At 49.8% G+C, this 18,585-nt stretch overlaps 1 protein-coding gene across 6 annotated transcripts in view; it reads left to right on the forward strand.

Annotated features, from left to right (window-relative positions):
• Positions 1 to 18,585, forward strand: part of CACNA1B (calcium voltage-gated channel subunit alpha1 B) — a 181,394-nt gene that overhangs the window by 40,299 nt on the left and 122,510 nt on the right. For 3 of the 6 annotated variants that reach the window (XM_088019210.1, XM_088019213.1, XM_088019211.1), the window contains exons 6-10: positions 477 to 667; positions 10,053 to 10,156; positions 13,267 to 13,382; positions 14,043 to 14,099; positions 15,382 to 15,474. In XM_088019210.1, coding sequence (XP_087875336.1) covers positions 477 to 667; positions 10,053 to 10,156; positions 13,267 to 13,382; positions 14,043 to 14,099; positions 15,382 to 15,474 — 561 coding nt within the window. The remainder of the gene's footprint in view (positions 1 to 476; positions 668 to 10,052; positions 10,157 to 13,266; positions 13,383 to 14,042; positions 14,100 to 15,381; positions 15,475 to 18,585) is intronic. The other 3 variants (XM_088019212.1, XM_088019214.1, XM_088019215.1) reach the window with 1 other exon arrangement.

The following is an 18,585-nucleotide window of genomic DNA, read 5'->3' on the forward strand; positions in this document are numbered from 1 at the left end:
TCTGGGCACATGTGGGTTGAGCTCTGACCCGACCTGCCTGATGAGCAGGGAACGCAGTGGCTGACTCCGGCTTGGTACTGGCTCCGGAGTGACAGGCAGATCTGCATGTGGAGTCTTCGTGGTGGCTTGGCTGTGAGGGAAAGGAGAAATTAGGGTGGTAGTGGAAGGGAGAATCAAATGTTAGGACTTTGTCTTTTTCGATTTTCAGGTGAATATGTAAACAGTGAGGGGCAGGTTCTAGTCGAGAGGAAGAGGTTGGTCTGAGCTCAGGGGAAGGCAGATCGTAGGCAGGGGGAGAGAGTCGGTGCACGGAGGGATGGTGGGAAGTTGAGGGAGGATTTCCATTGGTGCTTGATTCCCGTGCGCCACCCCCCCACCCCTGCCGCCGAAGTCTCTGTGGCCCAGGAATCCCAGCAGGGTTGGAGAACTTGGTGTTTCTGGGCTCAGGGTCTGTTGCTTCATTCTTCTCTTTACAGATCCAGATCCAGTGGGTGACTTTCCCTGTGGCAAAGAGGCCCCAGCCCGGCTGTGTGAGGATGACACTGAATGTCGGGAGTACTGGCCAGGGCCCAACTTCGGCATCACCAACTTTGACAATATCCTGTTTGCCATCTTGACGGTATTCCAGTGCATCACCATGGAGGGCTGGACTGACATCCTCTACAACGTGAGTTGCGTCTTGGCTCTGGGACTGTGGATGGGCCTTGGAGCTCCTGGGTCTCATTTGGGGTGATGTTTCTGACCTAAGAGCCTCTGCCCAGTCCCAAGCTCCTTTGTCCACCGTTGGATGAAATATAGGCCTTTCCTTCAGATGGCTCCACCAAGGGCCCACTATCATTGCTGTCTACTCAAACTCTGGACCTTGGTCCTAGAGTCTCCAGGACAGCTTCTCATCTGAAAGTAACACTGAGGGCCAGGCGGACACTTCCAGAGATGCTACAGCTGATGGTCGAGATGGCCGCAGCATGACCCTCAGGCTCCCTGCAAGCTTGTTGCGAGTTAGGCCCTGCGTGAAGGGCCTCATCCCTGTTAACTCATAGAATCATCTCAAGAACCCCATCACACAAGGAAGAAACTGAGGCATGGAGAGCTTGTTTAATTTGCTCAAGGTCCTGAGACTAGCAGCAGCTTAGCACTGCCACCCCTGCTGGGTTTTCTGGATGGAGTGAGGGGAAGTGGAGCCTGCTGGCCTCACCTTGTCCCTAGGCTGTGGGATGAAGACAGAGCAGGGCAGGGTTCAGGGCCGCACGGAGCTGGCGTGTAGGGAGACGTCTCTGATGACGCTGGGATTGTGGGGTCAGAGCATGTGTCCTGCACATTTCTGTCTTCTCTGCTGCATCTCTCTGGTACTGTTTGCTCTTGACCCTCTTGCCCATTAGAGTGCCTGCCCATCACACTGGCAGTCTGGGTTGGTGTCCAGGACAGAAGCTGGTCTAAGGCCCTTGCCTGGTGACCCGTCTCGCTCCCCCATCTCCCCTCCACCTGAAGCTCTTCTTGGAGGGCTCTACCCCGAATGCTTGAGCAGAACGCTGCCTCTTCTTTTATGTGACGACAGCCCTAGCTACCTTCCACCCCCCATAGCCCTGTGAGCCGCCAGGGCATGAGCACAGTTAAATTAGGCCCTCAGGGGTTTTGGGAGGTAGAGAAAGAAGGTACACACAAGCTAGGAGTCTCGGAAGGTTTGTCTGGAAAGGTGCGGCTAGTAGATGGCTGTGTTCTGGACAGCTATAGAGTGTGCTCTGTGGGCTACTGTGGGTGGAGGACCCCGCGGTACAACATACTTCATGTTGAGCCTGCCACTTGTAAGCTGAGGTGGGGTTTGGGCTATCAGCCCCTGGAGCCCCATGATCCTCAGCTTCGAGGAGCCTGGGGAGGAAATGATGGTGGTATAGTCTGGTGGTGTGATGGGTGGGAGGAAAGGGACAGACTGGGACCCTTTGCTCTGTGCCTTCTCCCTGGGTTCATAAAGACCCAGGTAGATCTCAGGGCTGGGCGTCCAGCAAATGCTTGGTAAAGCTGGCACAGGGTAAGGATGAGGAGGTAAGGAAAAGCTGGCCCAAAGTCCCTTGAACCAGATCCCTCTTCGAGTGGGGGTCGTGTCTCATGACAGGCTCTTTTTAATTGAGGAAAAGAGGAATGGGCACAAAGGTGGTTATGAGGAGCTTGGCTGTTCTCTTCCTGCAGCCAGTCAAAGAATAATTTCCCAAAGACGGACCCTAAAAATAGCTCTGAGCTGGCCACATCCCTGCCAGCCCCACCTGAACAAGACTGCTAGAACAGGTTTCTGCAGCTTTCGGTGCCCACTGGGACTTGGCCATTGGCCCAGGTGACTCAGACTGGTGGGTCTGTGCCCTGTGGGGGAGGGGCTGGGCAGGAACTTGACCCTGGGGCAGGAGGCACTGGTCAAGAGAGCCACAGAGGATTCATCAGACACATATTTCCATGGACCCCATTCTCTGGGCACTCCCCGAGATGCTCCTTGTGCAGTGGCGAGCAGGAGGCCTTCCATAAAGGCCTAATAATGGCAAGTGCTTTGCAGACAACAAAGGAGGATGAGGAGCAAGGAGTGATGAGCTAGAGAACCTTGTGAAAGCAAGGCCTGGCAAGGTCTGGAAGCCAGACATACAGGTGCTATGGGATTGTGCGTTGGGGGTTTGGCAAGGCATCAGGATACAATGACTGTGGTGAGCTATGAGGCTGGTGCCCAGAGCAGGTGGCCATGATCTTGGTCCACTCTCCACACTAACAGGGAGGGTTGTTGCAAATCAGACAGGGTTTTTAAAGGGGGTTCTTTGGAGAGAGAACATACCCTTCTCCTCCAGCCCAGTGAGTGCGGCTTTTATGGCCGTTTCAGACATGCTCCTTGAATGTGGAGGCTCAAGACGGTGCCTGTACGTCGAGGGCAGGAGCCATTGGCCCGCAGCAGTGGGGCAGACAGAGAGAGATGGAGAGAACACTTGATGTTGGGAACAGGGGAGGAGGGTGTGTGAGTGCTTCTCATGGACCAGCTGTAGCCAGGAGGTAGTGGGCAGCCTGGAGCCCTTTTAAATTCTGACCAGGGGGATGATGAAGTCTCAGCAGAGAACATCTGTTTAGAATGACTGCTGAAAAACTGGCAGTGGTGGGTGGGGTAGTTCTCCGACTGAGGGAGAAATGGCTTGCCTGCAATTTGAAAAGTAAGTGAAGTCAAATGGGTCCTAAAAGAACCCAGAGAAGTGCCTTGTGAGAGACAAGTCAGCAGGAAATTTCTGTCAGGCGCAGAGAGAAGAGATGATCTCAGGACAGCGCCTCGCGTGGCACAACTCGCCTGCCCCCTCCTCCCCCTCCCCTGCTTGGAGGGTGTTGGGGTCAGAAACCCAACAGCAAGCTGAGGAAGAAGGAACAGTGTTAGGCGTGGAGGGGCAAAGAGGGACCACGCCCCATCTCCCCGTGAAAGCCGCCAGCTGTGGCAGGCAGCTGAAAGAGTGGATATTCTCAGCGCAAAGCATGTTAAGTAGTTTATTGCCACCTGGGACCGGACACTTAATCACTGAATTGAGACTGTTTTCTACTTGAAGTGATTGTAGAACTTCTATCACCCAGGAGTTATCAGAAAAGTCACAGGACTTAACCAGATTTTTATCCAGGAACAGGAATATGTTCAAAGGGACAGTAGGAGGTAAATAAAGTTGGTTTACGAGTAGATACATATGGTTTTGCATATGCCCACTGTACTGGTTACATAAAGATCTGAAGAAGGGGCGTTCAGATATATGGATGCAAAGGCTGTGTGTTGAGCACAGGGAGGGCTTGCTCGTCAATTCAGTGTGCAGTGTGAGGGAAAGAAGAACCAAAGAGGGTGTGACTTCAGCCCTGGGAGAGGTGGTGCCTTTTCTTGAGAAGGGAGACTTGGGAGCGAGATATTTGCTGTTTTGTTTCAGTGGAGTAGTAGTGGAGCCCAAGGACTCTGCTTTGACCACATAATGTTTCAGAGAACTATTTTCACTCAAGGGGGATGCTGAGTATACAGCTGGGTATGTGACAGGGACCTCAGAGGAGACGGCAGGGCTGAGGATGTCTGAGGTCATGGATAGTGTTCAACATTTTGGGAGAGGATGTGATTGTCTCAGCAAAGTGTGTAGAAGGAGAAGCAAAGAAGGGCAAAGACTGAGCCCTCTCCAAACTTGGCTGTTGGCGGAATTCCAACATTCAGAAGCCAAGTAGGAAAGAAGGAGCAGGCAAAAGAGACCAAGGTGGAGCTGTTGAGGCAGGGTAGGAACACCACCACGAGCTGTGTTGGAAGTAGAGCCAAGAAAAAAGTTTTCAGAAAGTGATCAACCAAGTCAGATGTTGCTGAGAGGTTGAGAAAGATGCTGCTGAACTTGACAAGAGCAGTGTCAGAGGTGGGGTAAAGTCTCGGAGTGTGCAGGAGAAGGCAGTTTGGAATGAGGATGGCAGATAGAGTCAGCTCTTGCAAGGAGTTTCCCAGTAGTGGGAGGTAACTGCAGGGAGATATGGGGATTGGCTGTTTTTGTAAAACTAAACTTTGTTGGAGATAATTGAGGGTTTACATGCAGTTGTAGGAAATCTACGGAGAGGTCCCATGTATCTTCTAATGATACAAGAAGGCTTGTGTTCCCACCAGAATGCCGACACTGACACAGTGGAGATACAGAAGGTTGCATCCCAGCGGGAAGCCCCCTAGCCCTTCTGTAGCCACTCCCACTTCTCTCTTACCCCGCCCCCACCCCTGTGAACCACTAATCCGTCTGCCATAGCTGTGATTTGGAAGAGGTTATGTAAATGAAACCATACTGTGTGTTACTTTTTAGTATTGGCTATTTTCACTCACATGATTCTTTGGGGATTCATCCAGATTACTGTGTGTCAGTAGTTGGCTTTTTTTTTTTTTTTTTAATCCCTGAGCAGTCTTCTGTGGTGTGGTGGACTTTATACTTTGCTCAACACTCACCCGTTATAGGACATCTGGATTGTTTCCAGGTTGGGGCTATTGTGAACATAGCTCTTCTACACATTTGTATACAGGTTTTCGTGCAAACATAAATTTTCATTTCTCTGAGATAAATGCCTAAGAGTACAATTTCTGGTTTGTATAGCAGTTGCATGTTTAGTTTTTTAAGAAATTAAAAATTTCCCAGAGGACTGTACCCTTTTACACTCCCGCCAGCAGTGTGTGAATAATGTAGCATCCTCACCAGTATTTGATGTTGTCATTGTTTTTAACTGTAGCCATTCTGGTAAGTGTGTACTGATGTGTCATTATGGTTTTAGTCTGCACTTCCTAATGGCTAACGATGTTAAGCATCATTTCATACTTATTTGCTATTTGTATATCTTCCTCAGTGAAATCTCTCTTCATATCTTTTGTCCACAGTCTGTTTGGATTGTTATTTTACTTTGGAATTTTTATATATTCTATAAATGTATATAAAAAATATACAAAGAACTAGAAAACTAGTTCTTTGTCAGATACGTGGTTTGCAAATATTTTTTCTTAGTCATTAACTTGATTTTTCATACTCTTCACCTGGTCCTTCATGGAATAAGCATTTTTTTTCCACAGAACAAGCATTTTTTATTTTGTTAAAGTCCAGTTTATCAATTTTTCCTTTTGTGGATTGGGCTTTTGGGGTCAAGTCTAAGAACTCTTTGCCAACTCCTAAATTCTGAAGATTTTCGCCTGCTTTTTTAAAAGTAAGCTTCATTGTTTTACATTTTACATGCAAGTCTGTGATCCATTTTGAGTTAATTTTTGTATAGAGTGTGAGGTTTAGGTTGAGATTCTCTCTCTCTCTTTCTTCCTATCTCTCCCTCCCTCCTTCCCTTCCTTCTTTCCTCTCTTCCTTCTTTACCTTTTGAGCTTATGAATGTCCAATTACTCTAGCACCCCTTGTTGAAAAGCCTATATTTTCTCCATTGAATTGCTTTTGCACCTCTGCCCAAAGAGTTGGGTGTATTTTGTGTGGGTCTGTTTTTTCTTTTTCTTTCCTTTTTAAAGCAAGCTCTACACCCAATGTGGGGCTTGAACTCAAAATACTGAGATCAAGAATTGCCTGCTCCACTGACTTAGCCAGGCAGATGCCCCATAGGTCTGTTTCTGTTCCAGTGATCTTTGTGTCCCTGTCTACCAATATCACACAATCTTCATTACTGTAGTTGTGCTGTAAATAAATCTTTTAAACCAGGTAGACTGGTCTTTCCCATTTTATTCTGTTTGGGAGAATGGGCATCTTTACTATGTTGGGTCTTCCAATCCATGAACATGGTATATCTCTCAGTTTATGGAGATTACCTTTGATTTCTTTAATCAGCATTTTGTAGTTTTCGGCATACAAATCCTACATATGTTTCTATGCCTTCCAGCTCCTTTTCCTGCCTTAGTGCACTGGCTGAAACTTCCAGCATTATGTTAAATAAGAATGGGGAGAAGAGATATATTTCTATGTTCCTAATCTTAGGGAAAATCATTCAGTTTTTTACTGTTAAATATAATGTTAACTGCAAGTTTTTTTGTCTTTTGTGGATGCCCTTTATCATATTGAGGCAATTCCCCTATTCCTACTTTTCTGAGAGGTTTTATTATTCATGGGTGTTGAATTTTATAAAATATTTTTTCTGCATATGATAATGTGATTTTTTTCTTTAGTCTGTTAACATGGTAGATTACATTGACTTTTGAATTTTGAAGTGGCTTGACATCCTTGGAATAAACCCCACATAGTCACGGTATATAATTATTTGTATATATTGCTTAATTCTATTGGTTAATATTTCATTAAGGATTCTGGCATCTATATTCATGTGGGCTTTGGGTCTGTGATTTCCTTCTCTTTTGAATTGTCTTGTCTGGTATGGTATGAGGGCAATACAAGATTTAGAAAATGAATTAGGAAGTGGCTTCTCCTCTTCCATTTTCTAGAAGAGTTTATGTAAGTGGTATTATTTCTTTTTTAGAGAATTGGTAGAATTCTACAATCTGGGTCTAGAGATTTCTTTTATGGATTTTTTTTCCCACTTTTGTTGAAATATAATTCGCATACCATGAAATTCACCAATTTAAAGTATACAGTTAATGGCTCTTGTATGTTCACAGGGTTGTGCGACCATCAGCATTATCTAATTTTTGAAGATTTTTGTCCACCAAAAAGGAACCCTGTGTCCATTAGCAGTCACTCCCCATTCTTCCATCCTCCAGCCCCTGGCAACTGTTAATATATTTCTGTCTCTGTCTATTAGTCTATTCTAGACATTCCCTATAAATGGAATCATAGTGGGTATGTCAACTTTTGTGTTTCTAAGGTCCGTCCATGTTGTAGCAAGTGTCAGTATCTCATTGCTTTTATTATCAAATATGATTCTATTAAGTGAATATACCATATTTTGTTTATATTTCATCAGTTGATGGAAATTTGGGTTGTTTCAACTTTTTTACGTTATGAGTCATGCTACTATGAATAAATGTACACAAGTTTTTGTGTGGAATATATTTTTATTTCCCTTATGTATATGCCTAGGAATGGAATTGCTAGATCATATGGTAACTTTGTGTGTAACCTTTTGAGGAGTTGCCAGACTGATTTCCACAGTGGCTGCAGCACCCTACATCCCAGCAGGAGTGCACAAGCATTCTAAATTTTCTACATTCTCATCAACACTTGTTATCGGCTGTCTTTTTAATTTTAAGCATCCTAGTAAAATTAAAATTTAATTTTTAAAATATTCATTCATTCATTCATGATATAAGTGATTTCTATTATTTTCTACAGGGTTTTACTAGTTTCAGGTGTACAATATAGTAATTCAGCACCTCCATACATCACCCTGTACTCATCATAACAGATGCCCTCCTTAATCCCCAACCCCTATTTCACCCATCCCCCCACCCATGTCCCTTCTGGTAACCATCGGTTTGTTCTTTATAGTTAAGAGTCTATTTCTTGGTTTGTCTTTCTGTTTCTGTTTCTTTTTTTCTTTTTTCCATTTGCTCATTTGTTTTGTTTCTTAAATTCCACATACAGATGAAATCATATGGTCTTGTCTTTTTCTGATTGACTTATTTCACTTAGTATAATACTCTCTAGCTGCAGCCATATTGTTGCAAGTGGCAAGATTTCATATTCATATATATCTCTATCTATCTATCTATATCACATCTTCTTTATCCATTTGTCCATCAGTGGACACAACATATCTTGTATATTATAAATAATGCTGGTATAAACATTGGGGTGCATGTATCCCTTTGAATTATTGTTCTTGTATTTTTGAGGTAAATACCCAGTAGTGCAATTGCTGGGTTGTACGGTAGCTCTATATTTAACTTTTTGAGGAACCTCCATACTGTTTTCCAGAGTGGCTGTGCCAGTTTGTGTTCCCACCAACAGTGCATGAGTGTTCCTTTTTATCCACAGTGGTATTTCATTTTGGCTTTGATTTGCATTTCCTCTAATGACCTATGATTTTGAGTATCTTTTATGTGCTTATTGCACCACTTACATATTTTCTTTGGAGAAATGTGTATTCAGATTCTTTTCCCATTTTAAAATTGGTTAATTTGTCATTTTATTATTGACCTGTGATTTTTCTCCTCTTATCATCTCTGTCATCTTAAGTGTTGGCAGTCTGTGTCAGTTCGAGTTCTCCAGAAATATAGAACCAATAAGATATATACATGTATGTATGTGTATTTAGATATGTATGAAGACAGAGAAAGAGAGAGATTGATCAATTGATTATTAGGAATTGGCTCTTCTGATTATGGAGGATGGCAAGTCCAAATCTGCAGTTTAGGCTGGCAGGTTCAAGACCCAGGAGAGACAGTGGTACAATTTCAGTCTGAAAGCCAGCAGGTGGAGACCCAATAGAGCCAATGGTACAGATGAAGTCTGAAGGCAGTCTACTAGAGAATTTCCTTTTACTTGGAGAAGAGTTGGGTTTTTTGTTCTATTCAGACCTTCAACTGATTGAATAAGGTCTACCACCTTATGGAAGGCAATCTGCTTTACTCTATCAATTAAAATGTCAGTCTTGGGCTCCTGGGTGGCTCAGTTGGTTAAGCGACTGCCTTTGGCTCAGGTCATGATCCTGGAGTCCTGGGATCGAGTCCTACATCGGGCTCCCTGCTCAGCAGGGAGTCTGCTTCTCCCTCTGACCCTCTTCCCTCTTGTGCTCTCTATCTCTCATTCTCTTTCTCTCAAATAAATAAATAAAATCTTAAAAAAAAAATAAAATGTCAATCTTACCCAAAAACACATTTACAGAAACACCCAGAATAATGTTTGACTAAATATCTGGGGACCCTGTGGCCCAGTCCAATTGACACATAAAATTAACCATCATGGCATCTAATGATTGTCTTTTTTCATTCAGTTTGCGCTTTTTCTGGTTCTTGGCATGGCAAATGGGTTTCAGTTGAAAACTGAACATTTTTGGTATTATGTCATGAGACCCAGGCTATAAAAGTCATAAGGTCTGGGTGAGATGCCCTTCTTTGCATTCAGTTTTTAGATCATGCCTGAGTGCTGGCTTGTGGCTTAAGCCAGGCACATGGTGAGAACTGTTCCCTGGAGACTTGTGGGCTTCTTTTGATATGGGGGAAATATGGCATGGGGCTCACTGCCTCTGAGCTGTGGAAGCTGTTGCAGACAGAAGATCAGACTTGGGCCTGGTGCCCCTGGGCTCCATTCAGGAGAAATGTCTTTAGAGCTGACTGGTATGTCCAGTAGCCTGGGAAGAATAGGAAAGATGTCCAAGCAGAGACTGGGCATGCAGCCTTCTAGGTAGCTTGGGAGCCTTTGGCTCCCTGAATGACTCCTTGGCTTTTCAGGAGTGCTGATTGTCCTTGGTCCTTTGAGAGCTCCAAGGCAGCTTCAAAGAAACCTCTGTGGGGCAAGGGCAGGCAGGTCTGATGTGGGTCCTGCCTGGACCACCAAACACCTGAACACTCCCTGCCTAGGCCCTGCCAGGTATTTGAGGAGGGCCCAAGGGCCCTTCTACATCCGGGGCTATGTGTCTTGTCCACCTGTTTTTCCTCATCTCCTTTTTGCTTCCAGACAAATGATGCAGCTGGTAACACCTGGAACTGGCTCTACTTCATCCCTCTCATCATCATTGGCTCCTTCTTCATGCTCAACCTGGTGCTGGGCGTGCTTTCAGGGTAAGAGGCCATGTGGGCTTGTGTGCTGCCTGCCTGCCCTTCTGTGTTCTCAGGCTAAGGGGAGAGATTGTGGAATGAGACGTGGGCATGTGTGATGTGGGAAAGGTGAGGCCTGGCCTGGCCTCATGGCCACACTGTGGTGGTCACTCCTATCGTCCTGAGCTCTGGTCAGCCTTTCCTTTCTGTTCCTGACCTCTCTCTTCACCATCCCCTGGCCCTGGCCTCCTTGCCTCTATCCCAACTTGGCCTTCACCCTGTCCCCTGATGATGGGGGAGGGGCTGCTGCTGGATCTCACCTGGGTCCATGGTGGGGTTTTTGGGCAGTCCCGGTGCCTAGAGAGACCCTCTGCTGCTACAGTGGAGGGTCAGGGAGCAGTCCTATATCCTGGCTGTAGTGAGCACCAGGCTCTCCACCCCAGCCTTGGCCCCTGGCTTGCTCCTCCTCTCCAGATACCTTTCTATGCTGAGCTCCTCCAGGAGAGAACAAGGGAGGGTGAGGGGCTGAGATTCCTTCCCAAAGAAAGGTGCTTCCTGACCCCACATCATACTCTCCTGTCCTGCGTGGGGCCAATGGCCACAGAAGTGCTGTGTGCTTAGGGGCACAGATGGGGCTGGTGTCTGGGGACCCTGGCCTTCCATCAGTCTGAGGAAGCTCTGTTGGGAAGGCCTGGCCTGCACTCTGTTCCCCCATTAGTATCATACCCCCTGCAAGACTAGAGGAGAACATGTCCATCCTGCCAACCCTGGAGGTTCCTGCTCAGGCCCAGGGCTCCTGAGGTAGGCTGGGGGAGAGGCTGGTGGACCCAAGGGGCAGCTGTCCTTTTGGCCTGGAAAGGAACAGCCACTGAGAGGGCAGTGGTTGGGGTCCATGGCCTGTGTGCTCTAGCTCCGGAACATGTCCTTAGCCTCAGTGCTCTCCTGGAAGGGGTATGTCACTAGCATGTCTTTCTAAGCACCTCCCTAGGGACAGGCACACCCACAGCACAGGGAATGGATGTACAACTTCCAGTCTGATGGAATTGCAAGGTCTGAGCTGCATGGGGAATCCGGAGAGGCCTGGAGCTCAGAGAAGCCACCTAGAGAAGGGGCCTTTCCATTGAGACTCAAAGGGAGAGCAGGAATGAACTCAGCAACGGAGGGGAGAGGGTTTCCCAGGCAGAGAAGAGTTGGAGTGGAGGCCCGGAGGTACCCAGAGGGGTGCAGTGTGTGTGCTGCAAGGATGCTCAGAGCTGGAGCCAGAAGGTGTGGAGGGGAGAGGGTGCTGGGGCTGGCAGACGGCAGGCTTGTGGGGAGGGTGGGCTCTGTGCTGAGGACAGTGCACAGTGGGGAGGTGGTCGGAATATAAGTGCGTTCATGGCGAGTTGGGAGAGCAGCCTGCTTAGGGTGGCTTTGTGTGGCTTGCCCTGAAGAATGTACAGAAAGAACTGGGGGGGTGGGGCTGTGGGTCTCCTCACTGAGCAGGGCCACGAAGTTTGTGACTTCCCAGTCCCCCTCCCGCCTGTGAGCACGCTGGCCTCTGAGGATGGGGTGGTATGGGATGGTTTTCCTGATTAGTCTCAGCTGAACCCTCCCTCAGACATCCAGGCCCAGCAGGTGGACCCCAGGGCCCTCTTTCAGGCCTGGGCAGGCTTGGAAATGGCAAGGCCCCAAAAGCTGGCAGTCAGCGCACAACAGGTGGGTCCCATGCTGGCTGCGCTCCAAGGCAGCCGTGACCAGATGTCTCCTCTACAGCCTGGCCCGGGAAAAGCTCGCCCTACAGGACTCCATCCAGCCACGGGCCGGCTTGGAGCCCACCAGCCTTGTTCTTCCTCATGCCCCAGGCTATCACCCACAAAGCCTTCTGGAGGAGCAGGATCACAGGGATTCCTCTTGGGGCCTTTCTTAGCAGTGAGAACTCATGCCTGGGAAGGACAGGCCCTGCTGCTGGCTGCCATTTGAGAAGTGGATGCTCTGGGCAGGGCCTAGATTGCTACAGCAAGTTTTTGCTGGTGGCTCTCAGACTGATTCAAGTGGTATTGTCAGTGCCCCACCCCTGCACCCCAGGCCCTCCTGCCCTCAACACGGCCAAGGGACAGAAGCTGGATGGAGAGGGGAGGAAGGGAGGGGCCCTGTGTCCCCGCAGATTCAGGGTTTTTGAGGGATGGGAGGTCCAGGCAGGACCTGGCTCTGTTCATTGCCAGGATTGCCACAGCTCAGGCCCTGGGGGACTCTGGTCATGAGCTTGGGTCAGTGCTGGCCAGAGCTGAGCTCTTTCTCCTGCTGTCGCTGTGTGCCAGGAGTTAGGTCTGCTGGGCTCACCGCACCAAGCCCAGAAGCTGCTTCTCCTGGAGGAGAAACGGCCACTTCGCTGAGGACAGACATTGCTGTTTTGCTGCGGGGATGTGCCTACCTCTCCTTTGGGGACCTGGGTCCTGCCCCAAGCCTGGGCTGAGAGGCTCGCCATGCTGGATGCTGGGTGCACATACACTTGGGCATGCTTGTGTGCCTGTGTGTGTGAATGGCTTCCTTCTGGCTGTGTGAGCCCAAAAACTTGTCTGGGAAGCTGGGGCTGGGCTGCTGAGGGCTAAGGAGGGCAGAGATCCCTCTCCTGGTCATTGCGAGCCTCACAAGTTTGGCTGAGGTGGCTCTGGAATGTTTCCCTTTCATCATCGGCTTGCCCCCATCCCTTCCCTTCTTGCCCTGTTCCTGGCTGTCCTTCCCCTCGTAGCAAGGGCTCTGGGTCTGAACCAGCAGAAGAAACAAAGTGGAAGTTCTCTGGGCAGTTCTTGCCCAGAAGATCTCTGTAGGATGCAGATGACAGCCTGGCACTTGGAGGGTGTGCGCCTCGGCCTGCTCTGGGCAGGGGGATGTGGAGTTGTCCCAGCTCTCTGGAGCCCCCTCTGGAGACTGAGGTGCTGTCCCTGTGTGCTGGAGGAGTCTGAGGAAGGAGCATTCACCTGGGCCCTCTGAGGGCTCAGGTTGGAAGAGGCCATGGTGGTGAGGGGCGGCCCATGGCCTGCATGTCATGTCCCAGCCTCCCCTGGCTCCCTTTGCCTCTGCATCCGCACACCCGTGGGGCTGTGCTCACACTCACCCTGTCTGCTTCCTTTTCTGGCCCCTGCACCATGCAGAGAGTTTGCCAAGGAGCGTGAGAGGGTCGAGAACCGCCGGGCCTTCCTGAAGCTTCGCCGGCAGCAGCAGATCGAGCGGGAGCTCAATGGGTACTTGGAGTGGATCTTCAAGGCCGGTGAGAACCAGGGGCAGCTGCAGTGCTCCTGGCCTGGCCTCTGTCAGTGGCCATGGGGAGGGTGAGACTAGTCGAGGAGAGGGGAGCTGAGGTGTCTGAACTGTGTTCTCCAGCCCACCTGGGGTCCCGACACCAGGCGGCCATTTGGCTCTGGGGACACTGGTCTTTTTAATGGAAGCTTCTGGCATGGCCTAGCCTAGGGCTAGTTTCTGCCTGTCAGACTCAGGCGCCCTACCCTTGACCTGAGCCTGCTCTGTGCTCTGCACCTGGTTCTGGGCTTTGTCAGGCCTGGGGTTTCTGACTGTCCCCCAGCCTCAGGCCAGCATACTTTCCTCCATATGGGGCACCCGCTGTACCTCCTCAAGTGCCTTGTCAGCAAGGAGCTCACCTAGTGGGGTGGCTGCTCTCAGGGGAGGGTGATATGAGCGTGGGAACAGGCCAGGCGCCCCTCATGGGGCACTGCCTGTGGGACACAGAGGGTGTCTGTCTCAACAGGAAAAGCTCAGCCATGAACCCCACAGGCTTCTGGAATTGGAAGGGCTGAGAGGGCAGGGTCGTGCAGCAGAGGGGCACCCTTATACTGGTGTGCTCCTGGGGGGTGAGCCCTGGTCAGGGGTTGGGATGGGAAGGCTCCAACCTGAGGCTGTGTCTCACTCACAGAGGAAGTCATGCTGGCTGAGGAAGACAAGAATGCGGAGGAGAAGTCCCCTCTGGATGGTAGGTGACCACTGTTAGCACTCTGTGCCCAGCGAGACATGTGTGCATGATGTTCTTGCTCTACCGGGCAGCTGCCCATCTATTGCAGCACACACAGTCCTGGGCAGAGTCCATTCCGGAGGTCATGGCATGCTCCTGGGGAGTTGCGTACCATGGACCAGACTGGATGTAGCTGGCGGTGGGCTCTCCCACGACCCCTGTCAGCCTGAGGCTCAGAGCTGTGCTCACAGCATGCCCCTGAGGGCTGTGTTGTCCAACATGGCAGTTCACGTGTGACCGTGTAAGCTCACACGTAAGTACACTGCAGTGAAATAAAAGTGAAGGACCTGTTCCTCAGCCTCACCCACCCCATTTCAAGCGTTCAATAGCTAGATGGGGCTAGAGGCTGGTCAGCATAGATCTAGACCATTTCCATCATCACAGAAAGTTCTTTTTTTTTTTTTTAAAGATTTTATTTATTTATTTGACACACAGAGAGAGATAGCGAGAGATGGAACACACACAGGGGCAGAGGCAGAGGGAGAAGCAGGCTTCCTGCCGAGCAGGGAGCCCGAGGCGGGGCTTGATCCCAGGAACCTGGGACAACCTGACCCGAAGGCAGACGCCCAACAACTGAGACGCCCATACGCCCCCCCCATCATCATAGAAAGTTCTGTTGGACGGTGCTGAATCTAGAAGCTTTCAAAGTTCAGGTTTAAACCAAGCTGGATCTGTCTCCGGGGCTCAGGGTGACGTAGCTCCCAGCTGGCCATGGCAGGACTCCTAGCACAGCCTGAGGCCACCAGGGCAGGGACGAGGGCCAGTGTGGCCATGGTCAGCAGCCCGGCGACGGGCACGGCCCCACTGGCAGGAAGGCTATCCTCTTCATAGCAAAGCCGAAGCCAGAGAGGCTGGCCACGTCTGCTGTAGCCTCAGCTGGAGCCACATCTGGGGCTCTACTGTGCCGGCCCCTCTGCGGACCTGACTGATCTCTCTGCTCTCACCTGGCCTTGGGGTGTGGACTGCTGGGGCAGCCAGCTGCAGCCTGGCCCTGCCCTACACAAATGTCTCCTGGTCTCCCTGGTAGCCACTGACATCATCATGGAGAAAAGGGAAAGTGGCATTCCCCTCCAAATTCCTCATCCCCTTGGCTCCGAAGTCTGAGAGGGGCTCATGGGGGCCGGGATAGGAGATCCCCAGGAAGATGCGCATACCCTCAGCTGAAAGACCCCCCCCCAGCCCTGGGGCAGGTGAGCTGGGTGCTGGCTCATATGCCGTCCCCTCTCCTCACCCTTGTTTAAAGCAGTGTTGAAGAGAGCAGCCACCAAGAAGAGTCGGAATGACCTGATCCACGCTGAGGAGGGGGAGGACCGGTTTGCAGACCTCTGTGCCGTGGGTGAGTCTCTTTGGGTCCTCCTGGCTGAACAGGGCCTGTCCTGTGACTGGGTATAGAAAGTGCACCTAACCTCCTGCCCATCCCCTCTGGGCCACGTTCCTTCCCTTCCTTCCCTACGGCCCACCCTCCCGTGTCCATCCTGATGGCAGGAAGTGAAGTGCCTTCCGCCCTCTGGTGTGTCCCAGAGCCAGGCAGTGGGAGTGGGCTGTGTGTCTAGCTCCTGGAAGTCCCTTGTTGCCCAGTGCCTGCCGCTCACTTGCATACTCTGACTGCTGTTGGCTCTGCCGTCCCCCATGCGGACGCAGAGCCTCAGGCTGCATCCCACCACTGAAGGGCTGCGAGTGGGTCACCGGCTGTAGGGATCGAAAGGGTCTGGCTATCTTTCTACCCAGCCCCTGTCTGTCTTCCATGCTCCTGGGGCCTCTGGCCTCATCCCCATCTCCTCAAATGGTGAAAGGAGAATTCTGGTTAATTTAATCACACAGAGCCACTTTAGTTCCCTTTCTCAGGCTGGTACCAGAAGTGCTGGGCCCCTTCCCACCGAATGCCCGGTTATTGTGCGTTCTGCGACAGAAGGGGCTGAGTCATGGGTTTCCACCTTGACAGTTGGAGAAGGGCCTGCATGACAGTGAGCTTCTCATTGCGAGGCACCAAGTCACACACGATGCAGGCAGCCTTGATCTCCAGCACTTCCTGAGCAGGCCTGGGTCCGAGGTCTGCTTATCATTGTGTGGTTACATTTATGAGACAACTCTTTAATGAAAGTTACTTGTGCATTGATTGACATCTATCAATCAATCAATCAGTCTGTGTCTGTCTCTGTCTTTCCATCTAGCTATCAATCTATGTATCTATTGATCTACCATCTGCCAATCATCTGTCTAACCATCCATCCATCCACCCTTTCCCTCTTTTTCTCCCCACACAGGCCCAGTAAACACATGTCAGTAGCTTGGCATTTCTCCCTGTTTCTCAGATAGAACACACATTGGCATCACACCCACACACAGGTACACATGCACACATACACACACGTAGAGTTTTGAGATCTTTGCATGTTACAGAAATGCTTTCATACAAATTTTTCTCATCGGTACCTTTTGGAGACCACTCCCCTCAGAAGTCTAATTCTAATTCTGATTCTAACTCGGTGCTCCATGGGTTCACTCTAATTTGTTTGGCAGCTCTGTGTTGATGGCCATTCATTTATTTTTAGGTTGTTTGATCTTCATCATGAAAAGTGCTGCCCAAACAAAGCCCTGTAAACATCTGCCCTTCCTTTTCAGCGCTTCTGTCCCTGTGGGTAGACCCCCAGGAGCAGGGTGCTGCGCCCACTGCCAGCACCGTCCCTCCCAGTTACGTGCCGGAGATACTTTTGACTTTTGCTAGCTCGAGACCAATTTGATGGTTATAAAGTGATGTTTCTTTGGGACTGCCATTCTCATTTCACTCACTACTAGTGATTTGGAGTCTCTTTTTAAATGTTGGTTTCCCATTTGAGTTTTGGCTTTGGTGATTCTTCACATACCTGTCCATTTTTCTATTGGGTGGTTTGTGTTTGCTAATTAATAAGAGACTGATGTGTGTTGTGGATCTGAGCTTTGTTACAATTTTTACAAATTTATCATGTGAGTGTGATATTTAAATAGTCCCTTTTTTTCTATTTTACCTAGAGTTTTTATTCCGATTTTGTAAAATTAATTGGAAAGATTTTTAAAAGTCTTTTCCTATGGCTTAGAATAACTTAAGTAACATAACACCTAAATAATCTGTTCTTTAAAGTTGAGATAAAGCCGTGAACCCAAAATAAAAAGAACTTGGACCAGTTTTATAAATTATGCTTTGTGAGGAAATCTTCCATTTTCTCAGCGTCTCAAACTTGCTTCTATAGAGTTGCCTCCTGTACTTTTCTCATATAATTCTTCTCATCTCTCCTGTGTTCAGCTGCGTGTTTGTTCATTCACTCGGCAAATGTTTAAGTGCCCATGACATGCAAGGAGCCGTTCCAGGCACTGGGGCTTCAGTGTTGAAGGGAACGATGAAGCCCCTTCCTCTTTCAGTTTTTCTGTTCCCGGGGTGGCGTCAGACCCCAAGCAGGATGACACGAGAAGTATGCAGCGCGTCAGTGCCACCTCTGGAAAGGGGAAAAATCGAGAAGCAAGGGGCTTGGAGGGCCAGGGGGTTGGGATTTTAAAGAGAATGGCCAAAGAAGCCCCCCCACCCAGGGGTAAAGCTGAAGAAAGTGAGGAAGTCAACCTCATGGAAGAGAACATTCCAGCAACATGTGAGAAGACCCTGAAGCAGGAAGGAGCGTAGCACAAGTGGGGACACTGTGAGGGAGGCCAGTGAGATCGGAGGGGAGTGGCGTGGGTCGGGGGAGCGGCGCGATAGGAGATCAGAAGTTCGCGGAGGGCGAGGGCCCGGCAGGGACTCTGGCCGCTGGTGGGTTTGCAGAGGGGAGACGCCGTCCGGCTCCAGCTGGGGCACAGGAGAGCCCCAAGTGCAGGAAGGCAGAAGTGGGGCCCGTTCAGAGGCCACCGTAGGGATCCGACCAGTGGAGGCAGCCACGGGGTTGCCCAGTGGCCAGGTTCTGGATACATTCTGAAGGCAAGGGCACAGGATTTGCCGGCCAGCTGGGCATGGGCATCAGAGGATGCGGGCGCCACGTGCCTGAGGGTGGGGCTGGGGGCTGACGCCCAGAGTCTGGGGGGAGCATGTGCTGTGTGTGCAAATGCTGGGGAACCCGTGGGGTTGCGGGCAGCTGTCTGGGGATCCGGCTGGGTGCTGTGACGGTGTTGACCCCGCTGAGGCTGGCCTGGATCAGCTGACTTCGCTCTTGCTGTTTACTAGTCGTCAGAGTGTCTGTCTGTGTGCGCTGCTTTATTAATTAGGATCGTGTGGGGTTAATCTGTATGAGTGATCACATAAAATGACCCAATTTTACACTTCCTTTCTTCTGTTTTTTGTCTTAAATGTCATGACTTCCTCTTGTATCTTTAATAAGTTCATCTTTCTAAATTATTTTGACTTGCTTTTTTATTACATTCCTAATTTCTCCAACTGTGCAGCGTGTTCTTCCTCTCTTCTTCACCAGCAAGGGCGCTGAAGGCT

Source organism: Eumetopias jubatus, unplaced genomic scaffold, assembly GCF_037043125.1.
Source record: "Eumetopias jubatus isolate StellerSeaLion01/CBP00866 unplaced genomic scaffold, mEumJub1_p1.0 scaffold_15, whole genome shotgun sequence".
NCBI classification, from domain to species: Eukaryota; Metazoa; Chordata; class Mammalia; order Carnivora; family Otariidae; genus Eumetopias; species Eumetopias jubatus.